This window comes from Sander vitreus, chromosome 15, assembly GCF_031162955.1.
Source record: "Sander vitreus isolate 19-12246 chromosome 15, sanVit1, whole genome shotgun sequence".
Lineage (NCBI taxonomy): Eukaryota > Metazoa > Chordata > Actinopteri > Perciformes > Percidae > Sander > Sander vitreus.
This window is the reverse complement of record NC_135869.1, coordinates 26,393,083-26,419,227: the sequence shown is the minus strand read 5'-3', so window position 1 is coordinate 26,419,227 and position 26,145 is coordinate 26,393,083. Positions and strand designations below refer to the sequence as shown.

Here is a 26,145-nt window from a genome sequence, read left to right as displayed (position 1 = left end):
AACTGAGTTTCTCCACAAAGAATCATGCAAAATCATCACAAAAAATGATCGACCAAAGAAGTCGACTAAAACTGGGCAGCCCTAGTATGTACAAGTAAATAATAATTTTGGGCTAGGTGGCTTGTCATGTTGAAAACATTTAATTTACTTACTCACTCACTTTCTCACTTACTTACTTAATTGTGTGGCAGTAGCTCAGTCCGTAGGGAGTTGAGTTTGGAACCGGCGGGTTGCTGGTTTAAGTCCCCGTACGGACCAAAGTACAGAGTGTGGACTGGTAGCTGGAGAAATGCCAGTTCACCTCCTGGGCACTGCCAAGGTGCTCTTGAGCAAGGCAGCGAACCCGCCCCACCGCTCAGGGCACCTTTCCAGCAATCGCAGCACCACTGACTCTGACATCTCTGGGCATTTGTGCATGTAAAGGACCTGAGCATGTGTGTCTATTTCAGGCCTGTGTGTTCTTAGCCTGGCTCCGCCCTCCTATGTACTTCCGCTCAATTTTCCTTCAGTATAGTCTTGGGTTTTCTCCGACCAAATATTTGGCGGTCCAATCAGCGAACAGAGGGAGTGGCTGAGAACGATGACGCTGAGGTCGTACGCTAGTTTGAGTTGTAGTTGTAGGGTTGTAGGGTTCGGGAACAGTTTGATTTTCCAGCTCGCTCCGTTAGCGGTGAAGGAGTTGGCTAAGGCTAACGCTAGCGATGCTAAGCCGACGTCACGACCAAACGTTAGCGATTGCTTATGGCAGATCCAGACGCCGTACCAGAGTCTGGAAGGACCAGGTTAGTGGTCCAGAGTCTGGTAGGACCAGGCTAATGGACCAGAGTTTGGTAGGACCAGGCTAATGGACCAGAGTTTGGTAGGACCAGGCTAATGTACCAGAGTCTGGTAGGACCAGGCTAGTGTACCAGAGTCTGGTAGGACCAGGCTAGTGTACCAGAGTCTGGTAGGACCAGGCTAGTGTACCAGAGTTTGGTAGGACCAGGCTAGTGGTCCAGAGTCTGGTAGGACCAGGCTAGTGGTCCAGAGTCTGGTTGGACCAGGCTAGTGTGTTCTAACAAATGTAAATGAGTGTAAATTGTAATTTCCTCACTGGGGATCAATAAAAAAATAATAAATTATTATTATTACTTGCTTTACATTGTGAAATAAAGGAACCAAAGTGAAACAGGTTATTCATGATTTACTAAATAGAAAGGCAAACAGGTGGAAGTAAAGGTGCTTATCTCAGATGGATTGCACAATGTGGAATTGGAACTGGAGGGTCGTGCCTGATTGAAGTACAGGGGTGGACACAATACCATGAACACCTGTAGCAAATGATTTAAAACCCTTCCTTTATTAATACTACATTTGTGAAGCCTAAATAGTACTAGAGAAGTGATGACACGCATCAACATACTTTCCATTATATTTTTGATATATTTTAAATTGTCCTCTGTGTTTTTCTTCTTCGCATAGGCTAAATAAAGGTATTTCTACCGTAAATTGATGCATAAAAGTGTGTCAGAATGCAAAATAACCCTGGGGGAGAGCACCCAGAACCCCCACTAGATATGCCTCCCTCCCCCAAAGGCAGATTCTGGCCAATATATATAGGCCAATATATTTATATACAGTACAGTATACCCACTACAATACATTAGACTACACCACTGATACAAACTACTTGGTGAAGTTTAGGAATAAATTGTGTTTTGGGTACAAAATAAACCTTTTTCGGGCAGAAAGGCCTGGAGCCATGTGCATGTGCAGGTTTTAGTGCAAAAGGGTCTGGAAATGACACAATGAGAGCAGCGAGTTTGAACCAAAACAGTAAAGCTGCGGGCCTAATGACCAAAACAATGAGCTGAAAGTCTCTATAAAGCTCTGTAAAGCAGAGGTGGGATTCTGATTTTGGTAATAATTCTTTGATTTGGTACAGATAACCCCTTCCACACTGTCATTTGATACATTTTATTGTAAAAAATATATATAATTATATCCGCTTTAAATAGCTTACTGCTAGGGATACAGATCAAGGCCACGTGAGACTCCTGTGTTGTTCTCAATCATCACTCCCTTGTCCTGTCATTCACTCCTATCTTTCTGTTCCTGGTTTTTAATCCCTCCCTCTCCCCCTCAGGTATTTGTGTGGTGGTTTGAGTAGTAACTGCTCTGGGCGTGCGTCAGACACACCCACTGCAAGTATGAGAACCATTTTCTTCCCTCGAGGCGTAAAGAAGTCCCATTGTTCGACTCTAGGACGATCGGAGGTGCCTCCAACTCCCACCCACCCACATCACTGTGCAAATGTGTTTTGTGCTTACAATAACAACACATTACACCCGCACATGAGATACTTTGCATGCACTGGAGTTTTACAATCTATACATTTGTTATCAGCTTACTTGTATACCACAGAGGCAATTTCACTGGGTGTGTGTCTGTACTCTGTACATGTCAGGTGTACCAATCCTTGAGGTTACAGAATAATTATAAGTCCACTAATGAATTAATTATGGCTCTGCTGCATTTGCCAAAAACGCTGATAGCCATAGCAAGTTTATTTCTGCAGCACATTTCACACACCCGGGGCAATTACAGTAAGTGTGCGTTAAACAAGTTAAACCTTTTCACTGTTATGTCATCTTTCCAGTGTTATTAATACTGCACCTTACTTTTCTGATGCTGTGCAAATCTTATCATAACCCACTCGATAAGATTCCATACTCTCCCCTTTACTGTTTTTAGTCATATTCATCTGATAGACCGTTGTTGTTATGTAAGCTTCTACCAACAAACAGGGATAAAGAACACATGCAACTCTAAAATTGCTTGTCATGTCATGCTATTCATGTGGATTTGCTTTTTTAGCATCCTGTTTGTGATGTATGTGAATGTTGTGTGTGATGTCTTAAGCTACTGGGACCTTGAATTTCCCCTTGGGGATCAATACAGTATCTATCTATCTATCAAGTTTATTTCTAGAGCACATTGCACACAGCTTAAGCTGACCAAAGTGCTGTACAAAAAAGCACTAAGGTGCTGTATAAAAGAACATTCAAATGTAAAATAATAAAAAGTAGAATGAAAACACAAAGCGAACATGCCAACAATGACAACAAGCAGCAATTCACAAATACAAAATTATAAAGATGATAACAGATTGAGGGTTTACTTGGTGAAAAGGGCCAGTGAGTAAAAATGAGTCTTTAGCCCAGATTTAAAAACAGAAATGGAGGGAGCACATCTGATATCTAACGGCAATAAGAGCAAGTGCTAATAATGATCCTAAACATCCAGCTATTGAGTACCTAGTTCTGCTATGTACATTTAACCACAATGTGGAAACAGTGAGTGTTTTATAATGTCCTGGCTGCCATGTCTTGTGTTGCATGGAGCTGATAAGAGAGCAGTAACTGTTTCCGGTTCAGAGACCATTTCTGTAAGAAAACACATTTCTGAGAAAGCAGACCAATGAAAAATTACTGGATTGCACTGAAGTAAAAAAAACAAACTCCAAGAACATAAAGTCAAAGGAGGAATGCGAAGCGCCGGCAGCGTGGAACAGGTCCGTCCGGTCTGCTGCTTTCTATTGATGACACACCTGCTGGCCTGGGTGGAGCTGAGACAGGTGGACGCTCCTTAACTTAGTGGGAGACGCCGCAAGAGACAAGAAGGAGCAAGAGGAAAGAGGAGAGGAGAGAGTGAGGAATTGTAAGAAACACAGTCGGACTAAGATTGCAACAAATAGACCCAAACAGTCTCCCAAGATGTCGAATCCTGGAAAGATCAGCAAGTAAGTTAAACACTTTCCACTCACTCTCCCTCTCTCTCTCTGTGTGTGTGTGTGTGTGTGTGTATGTGTCAGGTTTCCTAGTGTTGCGTGACTGTCCCTTTTCTCCTCTCTTTCGCTGCCTCACTCTTGTGTTTTCTTTCTGAAGAGCTGACCTGGAATTCTGCATGCAGGCTTCTTTTTTTTTTGGTACCATGATCCTATTTATGTTTGCACAGTGTTTTGTTAACCCCGGACAATACAGTGTGCCACAGGAGTCTCTGACCCCTAATATACATTATTTGTGTTAGATACAAATATCTGTCTGTCTTTCATTCATTCTTAAAAAGAAAACTAAAGAGGAAGAGCTTTAGAAAATGACATAAAATGCCTCAGTCTTTCCCTGTTTACTTTGATAATATGTAGAATAATGTTCTTACTAGTTGCAGATAAATATAATAATAATAATGTAAAAGGTTTCCATAAGAGACCAAGTGTGTTTTGGTGTATGCTTATTGCACAGAGTTGTGTTCGGTTCCCCGAATAAAGGAAACTCTGACACACAGATTGTTTAGCTAAGCGGTAAATATAAGATAGTTAGTAAATTGAGTAATAATAACAAATGAGGACAAGACAAAATACAGGGGCCCCCACCCTGGTGGGTGTTGTGTGAAGATAGCAGTCCCGGTGTGGAAGAAGAAGAGGGGGCCAAAGAAAGAAAGTATAAGAGATGAGGGGAAGAATAGATCAGGCTCACAAGGTCTGACAGTCTACGTGGACCGGCTCTGGATTTTTGATCAATGTAATTCCAATTTAACGAATGCGCGGGATATAAAGGCTTTTTGGAGTCAGACACATTGTCCCAAAAGGGGGGACACAGAGGAGTAAATCCCCAACAAATACCACTATGTTACTACCATACATGTTGAGGATACTTGTCTTCCTGTCATCTCACCTGACTTGCTTCTCTTAACTACAGCATCCTACTACCTTGTATCTTTGCCCAAAGGGAGTATCAATTAGTAAGTTTACTGACTCACTACATTCATTTCTGGTGCCACTTGATAGGCCGGTGTTCTGACTCGTTAAGCAGATAGGTCAACAGTGTCCAGATTGTTGTCATTGCTATGCAGTGGAACAAGTGGTTGTTTAAATAGAGGAGCGATTAATCATGGTTTATGAAGTTACACTTTGCAATAAATGTGTGGACAACAAGAGAGTTTGAAATTGCACAACCTCTCCTTTCATATTGAGTAAGCAAGGGTTTTATCTCCTTTCGGTGCAATATGTCACCTAGGGTGGCAGATACTGTTGAACTTTAGCGCTCCTCCCCAGCGGGGTGTGCCGGGCAGCCAAAAGCTCAAGATAGTTTCTGACGGAAACAGGAATGGCTGAGGGAGTGGAAGTGCAGGGTTTGTCTTAGCTTATATCCTATCGGCGCAGTGACACTTGAGTTTAAAGGGAAGTGAGTGAGTCAGTGAGTGAGTGTAAAATGTGGTGAATAGCTCGCCTGATATACACGCTTGAGTATTCATGATTATGGCAAGAAACAGCTCTGTGTGTATGTGACGTAGCTCTCAGCCATGAATGAAGTCACCCACATGTGGGACCTTTGCAGCAGAGATAAAAGCGATTTTAATTGTTACTGTACTGTAGTTGTAGTTGGTTGAAATGGAGCAAATACTGAACTAATTATGATTTTTTATTATGGATTAATCTCCTGATTGATTGTTTGCTTTGTAAAACTTCAGAAAATCGTGGGAAGCACCCGTCACGATTACCCAGAGCCCAAAGTTACACCTACACAATGCTTGTTTTTGTCCTATAAAATAGTCCAGACCTCAAAGTTATTTAAAATCTTTTAAATAGTTAAAAGGAATGGCAGCAAAACCTTACATTTTAGACGCTAGAACCAAATGGAATTAAATGTTTAGCATTTTTACTTAAACAATCATCGAAATAGTTTGTTTCTGTCAGTTGACTCATCGATTAATCGACTGATCCAGCTCTACTTGTTTATACTGTTAGGTAGTTTAGCATCATATTTTGTGAGGTTTTCATGTGTTTTGCATAAATCAAAATCAGATTTAGAATAGGATGTGTTGCAAGTAAGTAGCCTAACACAAGGAATTTACCTCGGTGGTTGGTGCATACCTAAACATATTAAAAGGAAATAAACAATAAGAGTGACTATGTAACTTTTTCATATAATGATCTTAATGACAGGTAACAGCAAACTGTTGTAGATTTAGTTGCAGCACTGCGTTGCTGATGTGTGGAAAAGGAACTTCGTTGACACTGTTCTTGATTATAAAAAGGTTTATTACATCAAAGATTCCAGCATCAGTTTACAGACTCCATGGACATCTGGAGAGACGACCGACCCAATCTTCAAAATTTGTCGCTCTGCCTTTTCTTCGAGTGAATTCAGTATATATCCTTTACATTGTAATAACATACGGCGTGATATGTGTAAGTATATGATTGGAGTAGGGAACTGACCAATCAATGCCCCCTATCTGGCCCACCCCCAAAAACCGGACTCTTCTGTCTTGGGGGCCCTCTGTTCATGTTAACAGTTTCCAGATGCCTTCAACACGAGTGGGGCAAAGTTCACGCATCTCCTCACACCAAATCCCAAGTCAAAATGCAAATCGTCAGATACCACAAAACAAGACTAACAGTGAAAAGAACACTATTTTTATGTAGTTTTTATTTGTGCTCGGGTCAGAGTTTTCCCGCAAAGTCACAAAATGTCTTACGGCAGGTAGACGGCGCTATAGTAACACATTCTGACAGGTCACAGATTTCAGCTGAACACCCCTGTGTTAGTGTATACAGCCAGTAAGGTTGCTACAACAAACTCTTAATGCTCTGGCTCGTGACACGACAGTGATAACCAGGGGCGATTCTAGGATCCAACCTTTAGGGGGGCTAAGCCCCTAATGAGAATGTGACATGAATACAGTGCCTTGCAAAAGTGTTGAAAGTGTTGAGCCCCCCTAAAAAGGGTCTAAAATCGCCACTGGTGATAACGTTGTTCGCTCATGATACATCCAAAGTAGGCTAAGTTATTGCATGCAACACTTGAAATGCAACAATGCATCTGTAACTTATTCTCTTATTGTAAATAACAGAGCAAAACATTCAGCGCAACTATATGACCTCCCGGTAACGCTAACTCGGTAATACAGTGGGTAATAAAGCAGGTGTGGTAAAAACACTACCGCTTTGGTCCAAAGCGGCCACTAGTTTCAGCACAATTTCATTTTTGTCTCAAAACGTAGACATCTTTCCTTGATCCTAGCTGCCTGTCCCCTGAACACACCGTGAAAAAGCCCGGTCTCGGGAGACAACACAGGGGTCGTAAACGTCAAACAAACACTAGGGGCACAGGCTGTGCACCAAAATACAACAAACCACGTTCCAGCCAATCAACAACTCAGCAACTCTGCTTCCTTTGAAGTTAGAGGAGGTTGGGGGGGAGGGAGAAGGGAGTGGACTGTAATTTCCTATGGTATCTTTTCTACATTATGCAGACACTGTACAATTTGTGTATTTGTTTAAAAAATAATAATGAAAATGATTTGAAAGAACTGTTTAACAATAAGAAAAGAAGGCTGTATGGTTTAGTGTATATGCCTAATATAAAACTGTAACGAAAGCTGTTAAATAAATGCAGTAAAGTAAAAAGTTCACTATTTCCTTCTTTGTAGTGTATTAGAAGTATGATGTGGCATGGGAATAATGAAATACTCAAGTAAAGTACAAGTACCTCAAATTTGTTCTGAAGTAAAGTAGCTGACTAAATGTACTTAGTAACATTCCACCACTTGGAGTAATAAAAAGACTGCAGGAAGTAATCCAACCCCGGTACTCTACCTAATACGAGCCATAATGTCTGACTACAACTGTCAAAGCCCTACTGGAAATAAGTGACGCTGTTCATTTGATAAGAGCTGAAAGGCCGCAGGAATGTCTGCCACACACATACAACATTCCTGACAGCAAATGGGAGGGGACGGGGGACAAAAGTGTCCCCTGGGTCCTGATCTGGGTGTGTCAGAAGAAATAGTTGGCTTTCATAGGAGGAATGACAGAACAAACAGAGCCTTAACAGGTCTGCAGAGAATAACTTATGAGTGACATGCCAGTGAAGGAGTCGTGTTTGTTCGTGCTCTCGGTGGGTTTTACGTTCACACCTGAAACGTTAACTTCAGTGCCTTTTCATTACACGAAGAGCAAAAGAATAGAGCTTTTATTGTCATTGCACATGTACAATGAAATTGGATGCAGTCCTATCAGTGCAAACAAATAACTCTAAAAGTCACTATAAAGTATATAAAAAGAGACAGAAGCTTGTAAAAAAAGAATGTAAAGACCCAAAAACACAACATACCACACATACAATACATTCACTGTACGATTCCTTACTAATACTCGGAGTAGTGTTAAGTACAGTTATGGCTTTTGGATAAAAAAAAAGTCTGTTTGTCTGTGTTTTCATTGTTAATTAAAAGTAACACTCTGAAGTTGCTCTTTTAATACGACTTTACATTTCGAAGCCAGCGGTACTGCGGCCAAGTACTGTACTTCAGTGCAATTTTGAGGTACTTTTATGCTACTCCATTACATTTCAGAGGGAAGTATTGTACTCGTTAATCCACATATATTTGACAGCAATAGTTACTTTAAAGATCAAAATTATACAAACAAAACAGCTGATTCACTTCTAAACTCTGGAGCCTGTATAGACTGAACCACCCAACAGAATATAAACTAGTTGTAAGCATGAGAGTAGATTTGCTGATTTAGTTATTCAAGTACAAAAAAACAAGCTATTTAATCACAGTAACAAGAGCATATCTTACTTTTTACTAGTACTTAATGATAATAATGATAATACATTTTATTTGGCGAGCACCTTTCTAGATGCACAAGGACATCTATTGAAAAAAACAATAGAATACATTTAGCTTCATAGAAACACATCTTGTTTCCTCATGTCTTTAAATCATGTCAAGAAACATCTGGAGTCTCCTCACAGAGCGATGTCATTGGTTTGGAGGATCTTGACCATCTTCTCTCTGTGTTTTTACCCAGGAGTCAGGCCACTGACCTGGCTGTAGTGATCGCTCGCATGCAGAAGAGTGCAGACCAAGTAGAGAAGAATATCCTGGCAACAGAGGACCTGCTGGCTGCGGTAAGACGTCCACGAAAATGAAGACTTGTGACTTGAGTACATTGACACTGACTTAATTTGATACTAAAAACATTACTGGATCGGTTTGATCCAGTAGAAACTATGTAGAGTATGACCACCTGTTTTTTTTCTTTTGTTTTGAGTCCATATTTTTTGCTCAATCTTTTTTTTCTTTTATATTTATTGAACATACATTGCAGGGAGTTGTCCCCTCCATGTAAATAAAGTGATATTAATACAAGTGTTGGAAGGAAAACCACCAGAACTATTACCATGTCATTCATTAATCAGCAAGTCTGCACTTAAGTTTTTGACACTATAAATCCATTCAAAAACACCAACCCAACTTAAAAAAGACATATTTAAAGCTTTTTTTCTTAATCAGATAAGCTCAGCAGGTGGCCGGGTTGGCTCAGTGGGTAGAGCAGGCGCACATATACTGAGAGGCTTATGCCTCGATGCAGAGGTCCAGGTTTCGAGCGTGACCTGTGACGATTTCCTGCATGTCTTCCCCCTCTCCCTCACCTAGCTGTCCTATCTATTAAAGGCGGAAAAGCCCAAAAAATAATCTCAGCAGAAACATGTTATTGTCGAAGCAAGGACGTTTTTTTTTAAAACTCCTAGAGATAAAAAAGTTTGACTCTGACAAGCACAACGTTCTTTTTTTTCCCACCTGAAGGACACCGAGCGTGATGGGAAGAAACAGCCCCTGATCCACCAGAAGGAGAACACAAACAGCCTGATGCAGGCTGAGGAGCTGCTGAAGAATCTCTTCATGGACGTGGACAAGGCCAAGAAGATGAAGCACCCACAGGCCCTCGAGATAGAGAACGAGTGAGTTTATTCTGTGTCACAGACACACAAATCCAGTGATGCATGCCATCAGACACACCTTAAACTCGATGTGTCGCAAACCATCGAAACATGAATGCCACAAAATGTCATTTCCACATTCCGTCTTACTGCTCCCCACCCCTCTACTTACCCATGACTGAAACACTTGTGTGTCTGCTTCCTCCTTTTTCAGTGTGAAAAACCTCCATGATCGCTGGGTGAAGGACTGTGCCATCTACAGGGAACTGTATTCCCAGGGGCTAACTTTGGATCCAAAACAAAAGATCGACTGGGGTCCTCTGCTGGATGAAAAATTGGTCGGTTCAAGTCAATCTTGGGTTTTAGTAGCTTAACATCTCCATGGTTATTAGGTGTCACAGGCTGAACAATGTTCTGTTTCGTAATGATGTGATTTACAGAAACAGCTAAAGGCAGACGCATATGGCCCCAGTCTGTCTGACGTAGAGAAGCAGATTGCAGCACATAACATTCTGCACCAGCAGATCGAGGCCTACAAAGCCCAGCTGGAGCCCAGCACCACCACCTCACAGGTAACAGCACGAAACACGCATAACACCCACCCTGCAGAAGTGGTGGAACGTAACTAAGTACATTTACTCAAGTACTGTACTTCAGTACAAATCTGAGGTACTTCTACTTTGCTCAAGTCTTTTCTGTTCATGCCACTTTCTACTTCCACTCGGCTACATTTCAGAGGGAAATATTTAACTTTTTACTCCACAACATTCATCTGACAGCTTTAGTTACTTTATAAATTAAGATATTTGCACACAAAACACATGTAGTTTATAAAATACAATTTCCAGTTTCTAAAATGTATTGCATTGAGTACTTTTACTTTTAATACTTTAAGTACATTTTCCTGATACTTACATACTTATACTGTAGTAACATTTTCAATGCAGGCCTTTAACTTGTAACCGAGTATTTTACAGTGTGGTATTAGTACTTTTACTTAAGTAAAGGATCTGAATACTTCTTCCACCACTGATCTGCGGGATGAATTATTTACCTGTTCCTTCTTCGTCTTTGTCCGCAGGAGCAGTACGCCGCCTTCAAAGAGAAATATGCAAAACTTTATGTGAGTTGTTTTTGCACTTGCTGACTCTGAAAAGGCTTCAACGTGTGACTTGTGTTGTTTGAAGGGATTGATTTAAGTTCAGAGGGATGTGCATACGTAATGTGTGCATCTTGCATGTGTGTTCTGCAGGAAGCTTCCCAACAGAGACGCAACCACCTGGCCTCTCTGTACGAGTACTTGCACAGCTGCAATAAGGAGCTGGTGTACCTGTCAGGCCAGCAGGAGAGGATCCTCCAGAGAGACTGGAGCGATCGCATGGTCGACCCCTCAGGCGTCCTCATGGAGTATGAGGTGAGGGGACAGCATGTGTCCTTGTGTTGTCATTATCGACTCATTTTTAAAGGGTAACTTTGGTATTTTTCAACCTGGACCCAATTTTACCAAGTGACTGATGGGAAAAACTGTCTTTGAAATCGGTCCAGAATTAAGCAAGACCGCTGCAGTCGGCAGTGGCGAAACAAGCAGCGATGTAACGTAAATGGGCAATTGCACACCTTCAATTTACATCCACAAAAAGGGCTGTTTTGCCACTGACGGGCTCAGATTATTATTCTAAGTACCTGACAACATTATGGAAAGGATCCCTACAGAGGTAGAGTAAAGAGTAAAGATCCTGGGCACCTGGGTAGGTCACCTTATAGAGAGCGCGCCCATATATAGAGGTTTATTCCTGGACGCAGCGGCTGCGGGTTTGACTCCGACCTGCAGCCCTTTGCTGTGTGTCATTCCCCCTCTCTCTCTCTCTCTCTCTCTCTCCCCCTTCATGTCTTCAGCTGTCCTATACAAATAAAGGCCTAAAATGCCCAAAAAATAATCTTAAAAAAGAAAAGTAGTTTAATCATTGTAAAACACACTTCATACAAAGTCAGCAGACACAAAATTGAACTACCAAAAGGTGTCTTGGCTCGTCTTTCCACTGTTCTAACAGTCACCACTCTGGTTTGGTTGAAATATCAACAATATACATCACAATATATGTGAAAACATGCTGGCTCCATACAGGCTAAAAGTATTGTTTATTTAAATGGAGTCTGGTGAGTTTAGCGATGGTGATTTTGGGGCTGTTTCATGTTAAACAAAAAAGATCTTACCCTTTAACAAAAAGGCCTATCTCCATATGAATCCTTTCCTTAATGTTGTCAGACACTCAGGGAGACCTCTAGCTCACCCAGTAAGTGCATGCGCCCCATGTAGGCTGAGGCCTTTGCAGCGGCCTGGGTTCGAATCCGACCTGCAGCCCTTTGCTGCGTGTCATCCTGCATCTCTCTCCCATCTTTCCTTTCTATCCACTGTCACTCTGAAATAAAGGGGAAAAAAGCCCCCCAAAAAAAAAATAATAATAATGTTGTCAGACATTAGACAACTTAGAATAACAATCTGAACCTGTTGGTGGCAAAAACAGAACTTTCATTGGATGGAATCTGACGGGGTGCGCATTTGCCTTATAGGGTTACATTGCAGCCCAGTTTGCGGCTGGCGGTTACAGTGTTCTCGCTCCATACTGGACCAATTTCTAACGTTTTTTGTTCACATTAGTCACTTAGACACCATTGCATGGGAAAATAGGGTCCAGTTTGAAAAATACCAAAATCACCCTTTTAATTTCCCGGTTTATTGTGTTGTCTTGTGATCAATGGGAGGTGCAGGGTGGAGATATTTTGGAGAGAAGAATATTAAAAAAACTTTGTTTATCAGCATGCCTTCAAGCATAATCCTCTAAGAGCAAGTTGCGACACAACTGGTGTAATCAGTACGGTAGTAACTGCTTAGCTGCTGGGGAAATGTGAATACTGTACTTGAAACACTATGTCATTTTAACTTGATGTTGTTTCTTCTTATTTACAGAAATTCAAAAACAGCGCACTGACAGCACATGAGAGTGAGATCAACAAGCTGCAGCTGGAAGGTAATCGTCTTGTTGAAATGAAACAACCTGGCAGCTCAACAGTGAAGGTACATCTGTCCGCTATCTCACACATTAGAAACATATCTGTGTGATAACTGTGATAAATCATTATAGTACCTGACACAGTGGCATGTGGAATACATTGAATGAATGAAATTGACTTTAATTGAATTGAGTGTGTTTTTTGTCAGGCACACAGAGATGCTGTGCAGTCTGAGTGGCAAGCGTTCCTCAACTTGTGTCTGGCACAGGAGAAACACCTGGACAACATTGAAGACTACAAGAAGGTAGCGATCGTCTGATCTTCTAGTGATCTTCACAACGCTGTGACTGACTGTGATAGTATTTCTTCTTCTAAATGGACCGGTTCACTACAACTTTTTTTCTTCTCCAATGCAGTTCCAGCTGGATGCAGAGACGTTGTCCGAGTCCCTGGAGAGGCTCAATTCCTCTATGGCCCCAACGTCTCTGGCCAAGAAGAGCAACCCTCAGGTCCTGATGGCGCTGGAGGTACAACTGGGTTTCCTATGTCGTCGTTTCTATGCAGCTAACAAATGTCTTGAAGAGCAGCAAAGTTATTCGCTGCACGTAAAGAATAAGACAAATTTATCAAGAGTCATACTTACAGCTAAGTGTAGGAGGAACCTGTAAAAGCAACTCTCAAGTGATCATGTGATTAAATATAGGCATACTCACTCAACACATTTTACTTAGAGATGTGCTATTATGCAAACCACGCTTTATTTGAACTTCTCAAGTAGCAATTAACATTCAAGATAAGGTTAAAAACAGTCTCATATACAGTTGCACTCATAAGTTTATGAACCCTTGCTGACGTTGACTAAAAAGAGGAATAAAAAAAGAGATTGGCATGGTTTTATTTCAGTTAGCCTAATAGCTGGTTTGATTTGCATTGAGAGATGATTTTATGGAAAGTACCTCATGCCAATCTCTAGGTATGGTGAAGGGGATGTGATGATGGGGGGGAATGGTGAAGGGGATGTGATGATGGGGGGGAATGGTGAAGGGTATGTGATGATGCCAAGGGAACTTTATCAGGATCATAGTATCCTGGATCCATGAAATAACTGGCCTTTCAAAATAAAAGTCTGCCTGCCTCTATGGGAATTTAACATAGGGGTGTACTGACTTATGCCCCCTGTATTTTAAGGAAGAACATTTATTTATTTACGATACATTATTCATTCACAAAGATAATTGGTGTCCTTAAAGGTTGGATTTTTCCTAATTTTTGTAATTAAGGCATTAAGATTTTTTATTCCTCTTTTTAGTCAACTTTAGCATGGGTTCATAAACGTATGAGTGCCACTGTATGTATGATGTTTAAATAGGGATCAATAAATAAGAACAAAATATTGATAGAATAATAGTTTGTTCCATGTTGGCAAGTGCAGTCAATGAAGATGTGTGGAAAGTGATTACAAATGATATCAATGTCGCCTTTACTTGTGTTGTTTGCAGCCCTGATGAGTGTTTAAATCAAATGGGGTTAAAAGTACCGCTATTCCGCATTACACATACAGTATAACATATTATTTATCATGACCAATTATAACTTGTTTTACAATCATTTTCAAGACATGACAGATTAGGTTAGGGGACCTCTGGAGTATTTGTAAGCTGTAAGACATTTGATAGTTTATATACATAAGTCTACAAATAAGAGTACTGGTGAAGGTTTTATACTTTTAATTTTTTACTGTTTGCAGATCAAACTGGCTTTAAATCTGCTTTAACCTGTTCAGCAGAATCAGTTGTATCTCTAACCGTTTAGAATTAAAGAAATGCTCAATTTTGGGATGAAGCACATTATACTTGTGTGTTCGTGTTGCTTCTGTTTTAATTCAACATTACATAATAATTCAAAGGGAGATGAACCAGCAATAAAGAGGAATGAGCAGCGCCTGGCCGCCCTCAGGGAGATCAGCCGCGATGTGGTGCCTCTGAAGTTACGGCGGGTCCCGCCCACCAAACCCACCTCTGCAGTGTCTCTGTGTGACTGGGCCGATGAAGAGGTAGGTTGTGATCAGTCATTTACAGGATTTGATATGAAAACATGTCATAACCTGGCTCTCTGGTCATGACAAACGTATGAGAGATGCACAAGTTGAAATGATCAAAGAAAGTAATTCAGTTAAAGCGTAACTTTTTTATATTAATGAACGTCCGTTACATTCAAACCGTTGCCAAATGAGTTGCTACAAAGCTAATTAAGACTATCAGCTCCACACAACTCTCTCTGGATCTCTCAGTATGGCTGTGTGTAGAAATTGTTGTTGCCCGGCGACTTTTGCGCTCAGACACTTGAGTGAAGATAAGAGTCCATCATGTTTTTTAATCCTCCGTGTCCTCCTTGGCTACTAGCAACTGTGTGGAGGAGGGGTGGGGGTGGTGCGCAATTACGGAAGGCTTGTATCATGTGGATGCAACAACAGTTTTGTTGTCATTACTTAGAATTCCTCATGGGGGCGACAGAAACTACACACTATAGCTTTAACTAAAGTAATTAAATTGCAAAGTATAACAAAGTAATAGGGATGTACCGATATATTGTGAATCGGTTAAAAATGGAAATAAATGTGTAAAGATTACAAACGGTTGACATAAAAAATGAATCGCGATGCAATTTCTTAAGCGTCCTAGGGCGTAATCTACTTTAGATTTCACTTGTTTGACTTCAGACGTCACTACGTGATCTTAGTTTATTTATATGAAGAGATTTTTTCTGTTTATTTAGTTATTTTGATGTGGGATTTGTTTTGAAAATCTAATTCATAATTTTGTATTCCATTTTTTATTATTTAAGATAAAATACAATTTCAGTTGCCCTTTTGATAACAGGACACATCTGTTGTTTTGCACAGTTTATAGAAATAAAGGAATGTCATAAGTCTGCAGCTCATTCTGTTAAATGAATCTTGAGAAAATTGTTACATTGAGTTGAGTGTATCGTTACATCCCTAGAAACTAGAGGAAAAAAAGAATCCAGAATTTTGATTCCAGCCTACAGGTGGTACACTTTGCTGAAAAAAAAACAAGAAAGATTATTCCTGTTATCATCTTTACTTTATCATCTTCTCTGGTTCAGGACACAGTCAGGCGTGGTGAGGAGCTAAAGCTAAAGTCCAACTCTGATAATATGAACTGGGAGCTTCAGACGAGCAGTGGGAAGACCAGAACCCTCCCTGGGGCATGTTTCATGGTCCCTCCACCTGATGCTGAGGCGCTGGAGAAAGTAAACAGGTACAGGAGTGCAAACTCACCACCTACAGTATGTTTTCCTTACGTTGTTTAGTTATGCGATTACAACAAACGGAGACAAATTGGGCTGCAACTAAGGACTATTTTCATTGTTGATTAATCTGTAGAATATTTTAACGATTACTTAATTAGTTTTTTGGTCTATGAAAAGGCAGAAAATGGTGAAACATGTCGATCCGTGTTTTCCTAAGCCCAAGATGACGTCCTCAAATGTCTTGTTTTGTTCACTTCAATTCAAGGATATTCAGTTTACTGTCATATAGATGATATGTGCCACATTTGAGGTGATATGTTCACTTTTTCATAAAAGCATGGAATTTGATACACTTGTACAGTTTGGGGTGCTGAACATTTTCAGAAAGGGAGCCATCGCAAACCCATTTTACTTTTCCGCCATAACCGAATGATGTGTTTTGCGTCATATCTCCTGAGCCAAACACGATAACACAGAATAGGTGATGTCTACCCCTATGTTTTGATGATCAAGGATTACAATGATACCAAATACAACACGATGAACTGTACCTAGTGAACATAATTTTCACATATGGTCTCGACTAATAGAGCAGTGAAGAAACTAGAAAATATTCACATTTAAGAAGCTGGAATCAGAGAATTTTTCACTCAAACTGATTAATCGATTATCAAAATAGTTTGCGATTAATTTAATAGCTGACAATCGATTAATCTTTGCGGCTCTAGAGACAAAGCCGATGTGTAATAATGAAACATTAGGTGTCTATGTGTCTGTGTGTGTTCAGTCTGGAGAGAGCGCTGACGGACTTGAAGACCCGTAGATCTGCACTAATGGCCTCCCTGAAGAACCCCACTGGGGAGGTTGTCCGCCCTCAGAAGGCAGGTGAGAAGAAAGACCTCTGAACAGGGTGCCCTTATTTTGTTTTCTCTGGCTAAAAGACCACGAAGAGTCTTTGATGGAAGATTTGGGCCTATCTAACTTTTAATTGTAGAGTTATTGTCTTTGCTCCTCCTCAGCCGCTGTTCAAAGCGCTCCAGAGGATCCCAGAGCTGCGGAGCTCGCCAGTGAATTAGATAAGATCAACAAAGCCCTGGAGCAGAGCGAAAAAGAAATCCTGAGTCGACTCAGAGCGCCGCTAGACAACCGCAACCCCACACAGGACCTGACAAACAGACTGCAAGAGCACGAGGTGAACATGAGCAACATTACGCTTTAAAAATATAGGTTGCAGTTTCAATATCTTACTTGTCCGCCCAATTTGGGGCCTGCAGGCCAAGTTTGGCCCGTGCTCCCTTTGTTTGGCCCGCCATGGCGTTTGACATGCTCATGCTTATTCTCCTCTTATTTCAAAAGGGCTGTAATCCTAACCTTAATGACTTTGAAACATACATTTTGTGTAGCTATAAAGTACTTAATCTGACGGCAATGTAAAGCACAGTGCTGTGAAACTTGTGATAAGTTTTATCTACGTAGAATTACAAGAATTACGTAATGTATATTGTGCTGTATATTTGTGTATTTGTGTACATGGCAGCACTGTTGCGCTATGTACAGTTGTATAGAAAACGTGTGAAAAAAAATAAAAAAAGAATTACAGTATTCTTTCTCTCTCCCGCTCGCCCTCACGTGCTGTGAGCCGTGCTACGTCACTGGCTTTGAGTTTGCCAGTCAAGATGGATCGATCGAGGCAGTGGCACACTGATAAAAGAAAATTGTCAGCTGGAACTTAATGTTAAAAGACTTTTGAAAAACAAAGACAGGCTTCATGTCTCCAATTGATTGAAGTGATAAATGACTGTACAAGGTACTGAAGAATGTAATACAAGATCTCTAATGTGGGAGATATATGCAGATTAAAGTGTTATTATTTCGAAATTTAACTTAGATTTAGATTTAATTTTCTATAAAATATAATGCATTTTCACATTACATCAATAATTATTGAGCCTGTGGCCTTCCATCCAGATACATTTTTTGGCCCTTTTTATATGAAAGAATTTGGGCACCTCGGCCCAACACGTCTATCTTGTTGTGATCAGTAACACCGTGTGACTTTGCCCTCCAGAAATCTGCTCAGACTGTGAGAAAGCTGGAGTCAGAGAAGTCAGCAGTCCAGAGAGAGATGGAGCCTATTCTGGCCAAGAAACCCCTGGGACCCAGCGCCTCTACACTGCCCCTCAAACTCAGCACTGCCAACAACAAGATTAATGACCTCAACGCCCTCATGGATCTTTCTAATAAAAAGTAGGACTTTTTTCTTTAACTGATTTTTGATATAGGCAAGTAGCATGTTCTTTTTCATAATTACCTTCTGTGTTTCTCTCAACCAGAGCTACAGCTTCCATGTTCCTGGAGAAGCAGAAACTGACTGTGGAAGGCATCGTCTCTGGGTTTGAGGAGAAGCTCGCTAAAGATGGCGTCATTCTTGATCAACCCAAAGTCCTCCCGAGTCGCAACCAGCAGCTGCAGGTGTTGTACTTTATAATGCAATCAAAACAAGTCAAAAACTCTATTCGCACATGACTTATTATTACCTGGAGACAGCTAGTAATAGGGATAATGTCAGCCTTCACTTATCCCGTGTGAATGTGCCGCACAAAAAAATAGACATTGTAAAGATTTTACAATTTCAGGATAGGTTTATAAAGGATCCAAACCTGTTGTGTTTTTTCTCCTCGTGCCAAACAGGTTTTGCGTCAGGATGTCATCTCAAAGAAGGATGAGTTGACTAAATTAGGCAGAGACTTGGACCTGACAAGCCAGTCATGCCGCTCCTTGCAGCAGAGCTTCAATGAATACTGTCCTGACATCCGCCGCCAGGAGAACGAGGTGAAACGGCTGAAGAACCGTTACACGACTGTCAATAATCAGCTCCAGGAAAGGTGTGTGAAACATGATTCAGGCATTGTTGTAACTGTATGTGTGTTTTTTGTTTTTTACATCCCAACAAATGTGTTTTTATTTAAAGAGCAGCAATTATACTACTTTTCTGGTATTAGTTTTTGATTCAGGACTCCAATAGATCAGCCTGCCTGATTCACCGCACAATAAACTATGTAGATCTGCAGCTCCTCTGAAAGCGTAGTTTAGGTTCATCCCCCCCCCTCCAGCCAAGCCCAATCCGTTGGAAGTCCATTTCATTGACATAGAATAATCCCGGAAATTCAAAGACCACACTGAGACCCAATGAGATCCAAGCGTTCAGAGCTGGGCAGAGCTAACCCAAGCGGCCTGCAGGGCTCACGTCTAAATGCATTTACCTCATTATTTGACATTTGGTCGTTTAACATGACTATACATCATTACAACAACATTTATATATACAAAAAAGCATAATATGTGCTATTTCTTTAGTGATGAGAAATGTTTTTTATATTTTGCTTTAGGGCTTGTCTCATACAGGAAGGAACCAATAAAAACCAAGATTTCCAGAATGCTGTTCAGTCACTGGATTTCTTCTTGGTCAATTTGCCCAATAATACGATCAAACCTACTGATGATGTGGCGCAGATGAAAGCCAAGCAGAACTCTCAGAAGGTGAGTGCAAGTATTTCTTTACATGAATTAACCTGTCTCCAGATTCTATATGCAAACTAACTCAAGTCTGTGCGGTTTTGGGATTCCATGTCTTGTTTTAGAGAGTAGTGGAGGACATCAAGAGAAAATCGGGTGATTTGGATCGAGTCAAGTATCTTTCCCGTGATCTGCAGAGCGTCTTGAATGTGAGTTCAGAAAATATGATTATTCTCATTTACAGTTGATTAGGTATGCACTTCCAATTAGTAATCCTTCAATGTTGAAATATATTTCCTTTCAGGAGTATGACAATAAGTCAAACACTTACCGTAGCACTCTGAATGATGACGATTATGATGATGACAACAGCAACGATGATGAACCAGTCCTAAAGATACGTAAAACTTCAACTATGGCTCAGGCCGTACAGAGAAAGGTACACCTATTATAGACAACCGCCTAAAGACAACCAAGAACTCATGACAATTCTCTTCCTTTTCTGTAAAAGTTTCGCTGTAGTCTTCAATCTCTAAATTTATTTTGCCCTCTGCTTCAACTACAGGAGAAAGATCTACTGAACCTTTTCTCTCAGGTGTCTGCCGAAAATGACCTGCTACTCAGACAGTTGGAGATGGCGAGGAACGTCAAGGCCAGGGTACGATATTATGGAATTAAAAGTAATAGCAGAATCCTTCCTAGTGTTTCCTGTTTCAACATTATCATCTCCTTTATCCTTTTCTTCATATGCAGAATGAAGAGCAAGTTAGTCAGGTGGTGGTCAACCAGCAGCTGCAGCAACAGAGCCAGAAGAAGGACCTGGAGGAGAGTGGTAGTCTGAAAAAGGAATTAAATGAGGAGGTAGACAGGCGCTTTCATGCTGAAAAAGACCTGGAAACATACCGTAAGAGGTTTATGTCTTTGAAGAGTAGGAGAGGAGTAGAGAGGTTGGAGGAGAAGGAGGTGTTGCAATACTACCGTGACCCAAAACTGGAGGCGGATCTAGTGTCCCTGAAAAGTCAGATACAGGATGAAGCATTGAAGAGGTCAAGAACCCTTTCAGAGATAGAAATTATAAATGAGAAGATTATCACAGTAGAAACACAGCTGACCAAAATCGAACCAAAACTGGTGAACAAGCTACTGTATGAATACGAGAGAGACCCGCAGCTTGACAAAGAAGCTGTCAAGATGAGAGATGAGATGCAGAGGATACGACTGGAGCTCCAAACGAGAGATACTGAGTCAGTTCATGTGAAAACTGAGCTCACGGTTCTGTCTCAGCAGAAACCAAAAATCAGGGAGACGGTTGTTAAGAAAGAGGTGGTGAGGCTTGAAAGGGATCCCGAGATGCTGAAAGCTGTTCTCACGTTCCAGAATGATATCGCCCAGGAGGAATCCCAATTCAAGTCGCTCAACGATCGAATTTTTAGCACAAGGAGCCAGATAAACACGCTGGAGAGGATCATTCCCACCATCCAACCCAAGATAGTCACCAAGGTGGTGAAGCAAGTACAGCAAGATCCAGAAGCGGTGGAAGAGTCAAAGAAACTACGAATTTCCTTGGAGGAGGAGAAAGATGAGAATGTTATCTTGATGAAGGACCTGACCACCTTACAACTACGTTATGGTGAGGTGGACAAGCTCAGGTCTAAAGTCGAAGTCAAGGAGATTGTCAATGAGATCTACAGAGTTGATCCTGACACAGAAGTGGAGCTGGTACGTCTGAGGAAAGAGCTGCAGGATACCACCCGTAACAGTACAGACCTGGAGAAAGAAATCAAGACAATTATAACGACTCTGACTACTCTGCGCACTCAGAAACCCAAAGTGGAGTACAAGGAGGTGACCCAAGAGATCATCAAAGAAGAGAAAAGCCCCGAGGTCACCAGAGAACTGCAAAGGCTAAACAACCAAGTCTCCCGTCTGCTAGTCAACTATGACACCACCCTGGAGCTGCTCACCCACCTACGTAAAGAAAGAGACGAGCTGAAAGCTGAAAAATCCAAGGTGGAGACCAAGCTAGTTACTAAAGAGCTCATCAAATATGAGAACGATCCTCTTCTTGAGAAAGAGGTAGACAGACTTCGGAGGAATGTAAGAGAAGAGATTCAACAACGCCGCAGTGTGGAGGAGGTTCTCTACGACCTGCAGAACCAATACATTCTCCTGGAAAGGCAGAAGCCGGAAGAAAAGATTGTCATGCAGGAAGTGGTCCGTCTTCAGAGGGACCCCACGCAGGTTCTGGAGCATGAGAAGTTGAACAAGAACCTGGACGATGAAATGAAAACCCGCAGAAAGATTGAAATGGAGGTCCGACAGCTCAGAGCCCTGATTCAAGACAAAGAGAATACCCTGGCTCAGATGGACGATCGTCAGAGGAAGATTCAAGTAGAGTCAGAGCTCAGGCAGATCAAATCGCGCATTATTGAACTGGAAAACACTCCACCACCTGTTGAGGAGAAGATTGTCATCGAGGAGATCCTGAAAGTGGAGAGGGACCCTAAGCTGGAAAAACTTACTGATGGTATACGTGTCGACTTGGAGACTGAGGGCACCAATATTAGCCGTCTACATAGAGAAATCCGCAACCTACAGCTCAAGTTGGAGATTCTGCAAAAGGAGAAGTCAATTGAGAAGGTGGTTTACAGAGAAGTTGTTCGTGTAGAGAAAGACCCGGCAGTGGAGGCTGAAAGGGATCATCTAAGAGAGCTCGTAACGCAGGAGAGAAATCTCCGACGTGACCGGGAGGAAAAGGCTCAGAACATCCACATCAGAATGACTCACATGAAGACAACAAAGTCTGTGTCTTCTCAGGAGGGGACCACTCTCGTCGCCAACAGAGATGCCCTGCAGAGAGAGAAGGAGGATAATCTCCGACAGCTCAAAATGCTAGAGTCTCAAAGACAAGAAATCAGCATAACCTTCCAGCAAAAGTCCAAGCAGATGAGTGAGATGACCCAGATTATACGACAGAGGAGTCTTAAGACATCCTCTGAAATACAGCGGCTGGAGAGAGAAATCCTCAACGAAAAAGACAAAATACACGAGAGGAATACACTCATCATGGAGCTGCAGAACAACGTCAAGAAAGAGGCCCATTCTGAAACTCACACCAGGGAGACAAATCTTTCCACCAAGATCACCATCCTGGATCCAGAAACCGGTAAAGACATGTCTCCCTATGATGCCTATGTGCAGGGGCTGATTGATCGCAGCAACTACATTAAACTGTCAGAGTTGGAATGCGACTGGGAGGAAATCACTTCAACCGGTCCAGACGGGGACACAACAATCCTGCAGGATTGCAAAAGTGGCAAACAGTTCTCTGTCAAGGAGGCTCTGAAGAATGGTCGCTTGACCCAGTATGATGTGGCACGCTACAAGGAAGGGAAAATGTCCATTTCTGAGTTTGCCCTCATGGTTGTAGGGGAAACCAAAAAGCCCTTTGTTCCTCCAATAACAGTCCCAAGATCATCCACCAAACCCATCCCAAGCTCTACCTTGAACTCCATGCCGCCCTCCATGAGGTCCTCATACCCCAGCCTCAACGCTCACTACAGTGGCAACTTGACCAACCTCAGTGCTGGCAGTTTGACCAACCTCAGTGCTGGCAGTTTGACCAACCTCAGTGCTGACAGTTTGACCAACCTCAGTGCTGGCAGTTTGACCAACCTCAGTGCTGGCAGTTTGAACAACCTCAGTGCTGGCAGTTTGAACAACCTCAGTGCTTCAGTAGGTGATGAGCATTTCCCCATCTCTGGTATTTTAGACATCACCACTGAGAGTCGCATGTCTGTACGAAGTGCCCTGACCCGCAAACTAATTGATGCCGACACAGCTCTGAAGCTGCTGGAGGCACAAGCAGCATCTGGGGGAATTGTCGATCTCAGCAAAAAGGACAAACTCTCTGTCCACAAGGCAGCTGAACGCGGCTTCATTGACACAAATGACATGTACAAGCTTCTGAATGCCCAGAAGGCCTTTACTGGTGTTGAGGATCCCATGACCAAAGACCGTCTCGCAGTGGGACAGGCTGCGATGAAAGGGTATATACCCCAAGAAAATGCCAGGAGGTACATGGAGGCGCAGTACCTGACCGGTGGGTTTGTGAATCCCGCTAAAGCAGGCCGCCTCACTATCAAAGAAGCTCTCGCCAGTAATATTATTGACAGCACAACAGCTGATCAGCTGAAAGACGAGGCCTCCCACACAAAAGAGCTGGTAGACCCCATCACTAAAGAGAAGATATCGTACAAGCAGGCGATGGATCGGTGTAAGAGAGACATCAGCACGGGGCTCCTGCTGCTTCCTGCAGCCTCCACTGATGCTGCAAATGCCCCATCATACTCAAACTATCGTTTCAACGCCTCCAACAGCAGAGTCTAGAGGTGGAGTTTAAGATGTTTTATTTGGCGCAGCTACTGGTGGTAAAGGGTGTGTAATAACGCTAACTAACTAATCCACGTAAAGATAAAAATGAAATGTTTGTAAACTTGTCAAAAACACTGCGGGGGAAAAATACATTTTTGGTGAAACTGTACATGTGGATCTGCTTTTTTCAGTACTATTTTTTTGGGGCCTGCTGTTAAAATGAGGGTAATGTTTGTTTTATATGGTAAATTTTAAAGTTTTTTCAGCACTCTCAAGCTAAATCCTTCATAAGTGCCTATTAAATTCCACAAGCCTCTCATTTTTCTGTCTTTTTATTTAAAATACCAACAATTGAATCATTAGAATGTATGTGTGTTAAGAAATGTAAGTTCAGAAACTAGACAAACCTTGGGGTGTAACAATGTTGACAATCATATGAAGGTCTTCATTCTGACCTCTGCTTTTTAGCTATGTTAGCAGCAATTATGCTTTGTTTTTAGTGCTAATTAGCAAGCGTTATAATGCTAACGCTAAACTTAAATGTTAAAATTGGTAAACGATTTACCTGCTAAAATTCAGCATGTTAGCATGCTAATGTTAGCATTTAGCTCAAAGCACTGCTGTGCCTAAGTAGAGCCTCACAGAGCTGCTAGCATGTCTAGACTCTTAGTCTTGCTAATAATATGTGGGGGATATACAATTTATGATGACACGTCTTCACATTTCCAGAAACAACTCGCTTTACTGTATCTAAAAAGCTGTTCTCGTAAACACCGGCGAGTCATGCTTGGAAATGAAGGATTAAGGTACAAAGGTCTAAAATCCCTTTTTCCCGGCAAGGATTATAAGGTGATAGTGGTCATCAGACCCCACAGTGGAGGTTACAGTAAATGGTGTTGATGTGGGAATATGTGGCCTCTCAGATGGGATGTCTGCCTGCCAGATTATCTGGTGACTGGAAGGACTTTGTGGGATTACTGCACATGGGCCTGTCTGAAGGTTGAAGTGGCTCCACTCTGTGTCTAGAAGGGGGGTGGGGGGGTGGAAGGATGTTCCCTGATGGGAAACATGACGCTGTATTGACAAAACCAGCCTGCAGTGTGTCATCATACTGTCTTTTCTTTTTCTTCCTTTCTTGTTGGAGGCTGGAAAGTCTGGATTATTTTTCTGTAGTTTCTAGGGATCTAACGATACACTAAACTCGCTTTTGGATACGATTCACGATTTTAAGTTCACGGTACAATTTTTCACATCATTTTTTAACAGAATTAATTGATTGAAAAATACTTCCTTTATGTATAAAAACTGTGCTTTATATTACTTATCAAAAGTGACACTAAAATTATTTTTATATAAAATAACAAAAAAATAAATAATAATTAGATTTTTAAAACAAATCCCACATCAAAAGAACTAAATAAATAGAAAAGAAATCTCTTCAAATAAGTGAACTAAGAACACTTAGTGACGTCTGAAGTCAAACAAGTGAAATCAAAAGTAGGTTACGGCCTAGGCTGTTTAAAATTGCATCGCGATTAGTTTTTGTTATCTCATCTGGTTGTAATCTTAACAAATTTATATCCATTTTTAACCAACTCACAATGCATCGTTACATCCCTACTAGCTTCTATCAATAGCATTATAATCAAAGTGCGTGTATGATGACTGCCTTTCTAATTAAAAGCATGTTAAATAGCCCAGAATACGTCAGCATATATGCAGTACGTGGAAACACAACTGGCACATTAGCACTGACTGGACCACTGCCTGAGTGATGGTAATTGGCAACTTCTCCATTATTATTGTCATAATACTAGACTGCGGTGCTGATGGTTTAAACCCTGACAATGAGCATTTTCACGTCTCTCTTATTCACTCTGACCCTAAATGAGGATGACGAAGCCCCCTGTATGCCTGCCCTGCAATCATGCAACACCATATCAACTAAAGCACTCTGCTTCAGTGTATTTTTCCTCTTCATACGACAGTTTCAGGAGCAGTGACAGTTTTCGCTGAAAGAAAATAGTATTGATGTTGGAAATTGATCATCAATACAGATATACATAAAAGCACATAAGCATAAGAACAAAAAGTCTGAGTCATTAGCATCTTCATCCATGCACTGACAATTCCCTGACATTCATACACTCAAATGCATTTACTAAAAGTATCTTGCTCGTCATTGGTTGAAACCCTC

At 41.5% G+C, this 26,145-nt stretch overlaps 1 protein-coding gene across 1 annotated transcript; it reads left to right on the top strand.

Annotated features, from left to right (window-relative positions):
* The first annotated feature begins 3,621 nt into the window (after positions 1 to 3,621).
* Positions 3,622 to 24,267, top strand: LOC144530762 (envoplakin-like). The gene is made up of 22 exons (XM_078270476.1): positions 3,622 to 3,781; positions 8,861 to 8,960; positions 9,640 to 9,794; positions 9,988 to 10,111; positions 10,214 to 10,345; positions 10,855 to 10,896; positions 11,026 to 11,187; positions 12,742 to 12,849; positions 12,994 to 13,089; positions 13,202 to 13,312; positions 14,692 to 14,838; positions 15,912 to 16,066; positions 16,846 to 16,943; positions 17,078 to 17,250; positions 18,127 to 18,305; positions 18,392 to 18,530; positions 18,750 to 18,943; positions 19,448 to 19,598; positions 19,700 to 19,783; positions 19,879 to 20,013; positions 20,140 to 20,232; positions 20,328 to 24,267. The coding sequence occupies exons 1-22, from the start codon at positions 3,756 to 3,758 to the stop codon at positions 23,961 to 23,963; spliced, it is 6,240 nt and encodes a 2,079-aa protein (XP_078126602.1). The 5' UTR covers positions 3,622 to 3,755; the 3' UTR covers positions 23,964 to 24,267.
* The last annotated feature ends 1,878 nt before the right edge of the window (positions 24,268 to 26,145 follow it).

Excerpts from the sequence above, each read along its gene's own strand:
- LOC144530762 (XM_078270476.1), top strand. The coding sequence starts at position 3,756 with ATGTCGAATCCTGGAAAGATCAGCAA. Across the intron at positions 10,897-11,025 it reads AGAAATATGCAAAACTTTAT|GAAGCTTCCCAACAGAGACG; the intron begins GTGAGTTGTTTT and ends TGTGTTCTGCAG. Across the intron at positions 19,599-19,699 it reads CCAAGCAGAACTCTCAGAAG|AGAGTAGTGGAGGACATCAA; the intron begins GTGAGTGCAAGT and ends GTCTTGTTTTAG.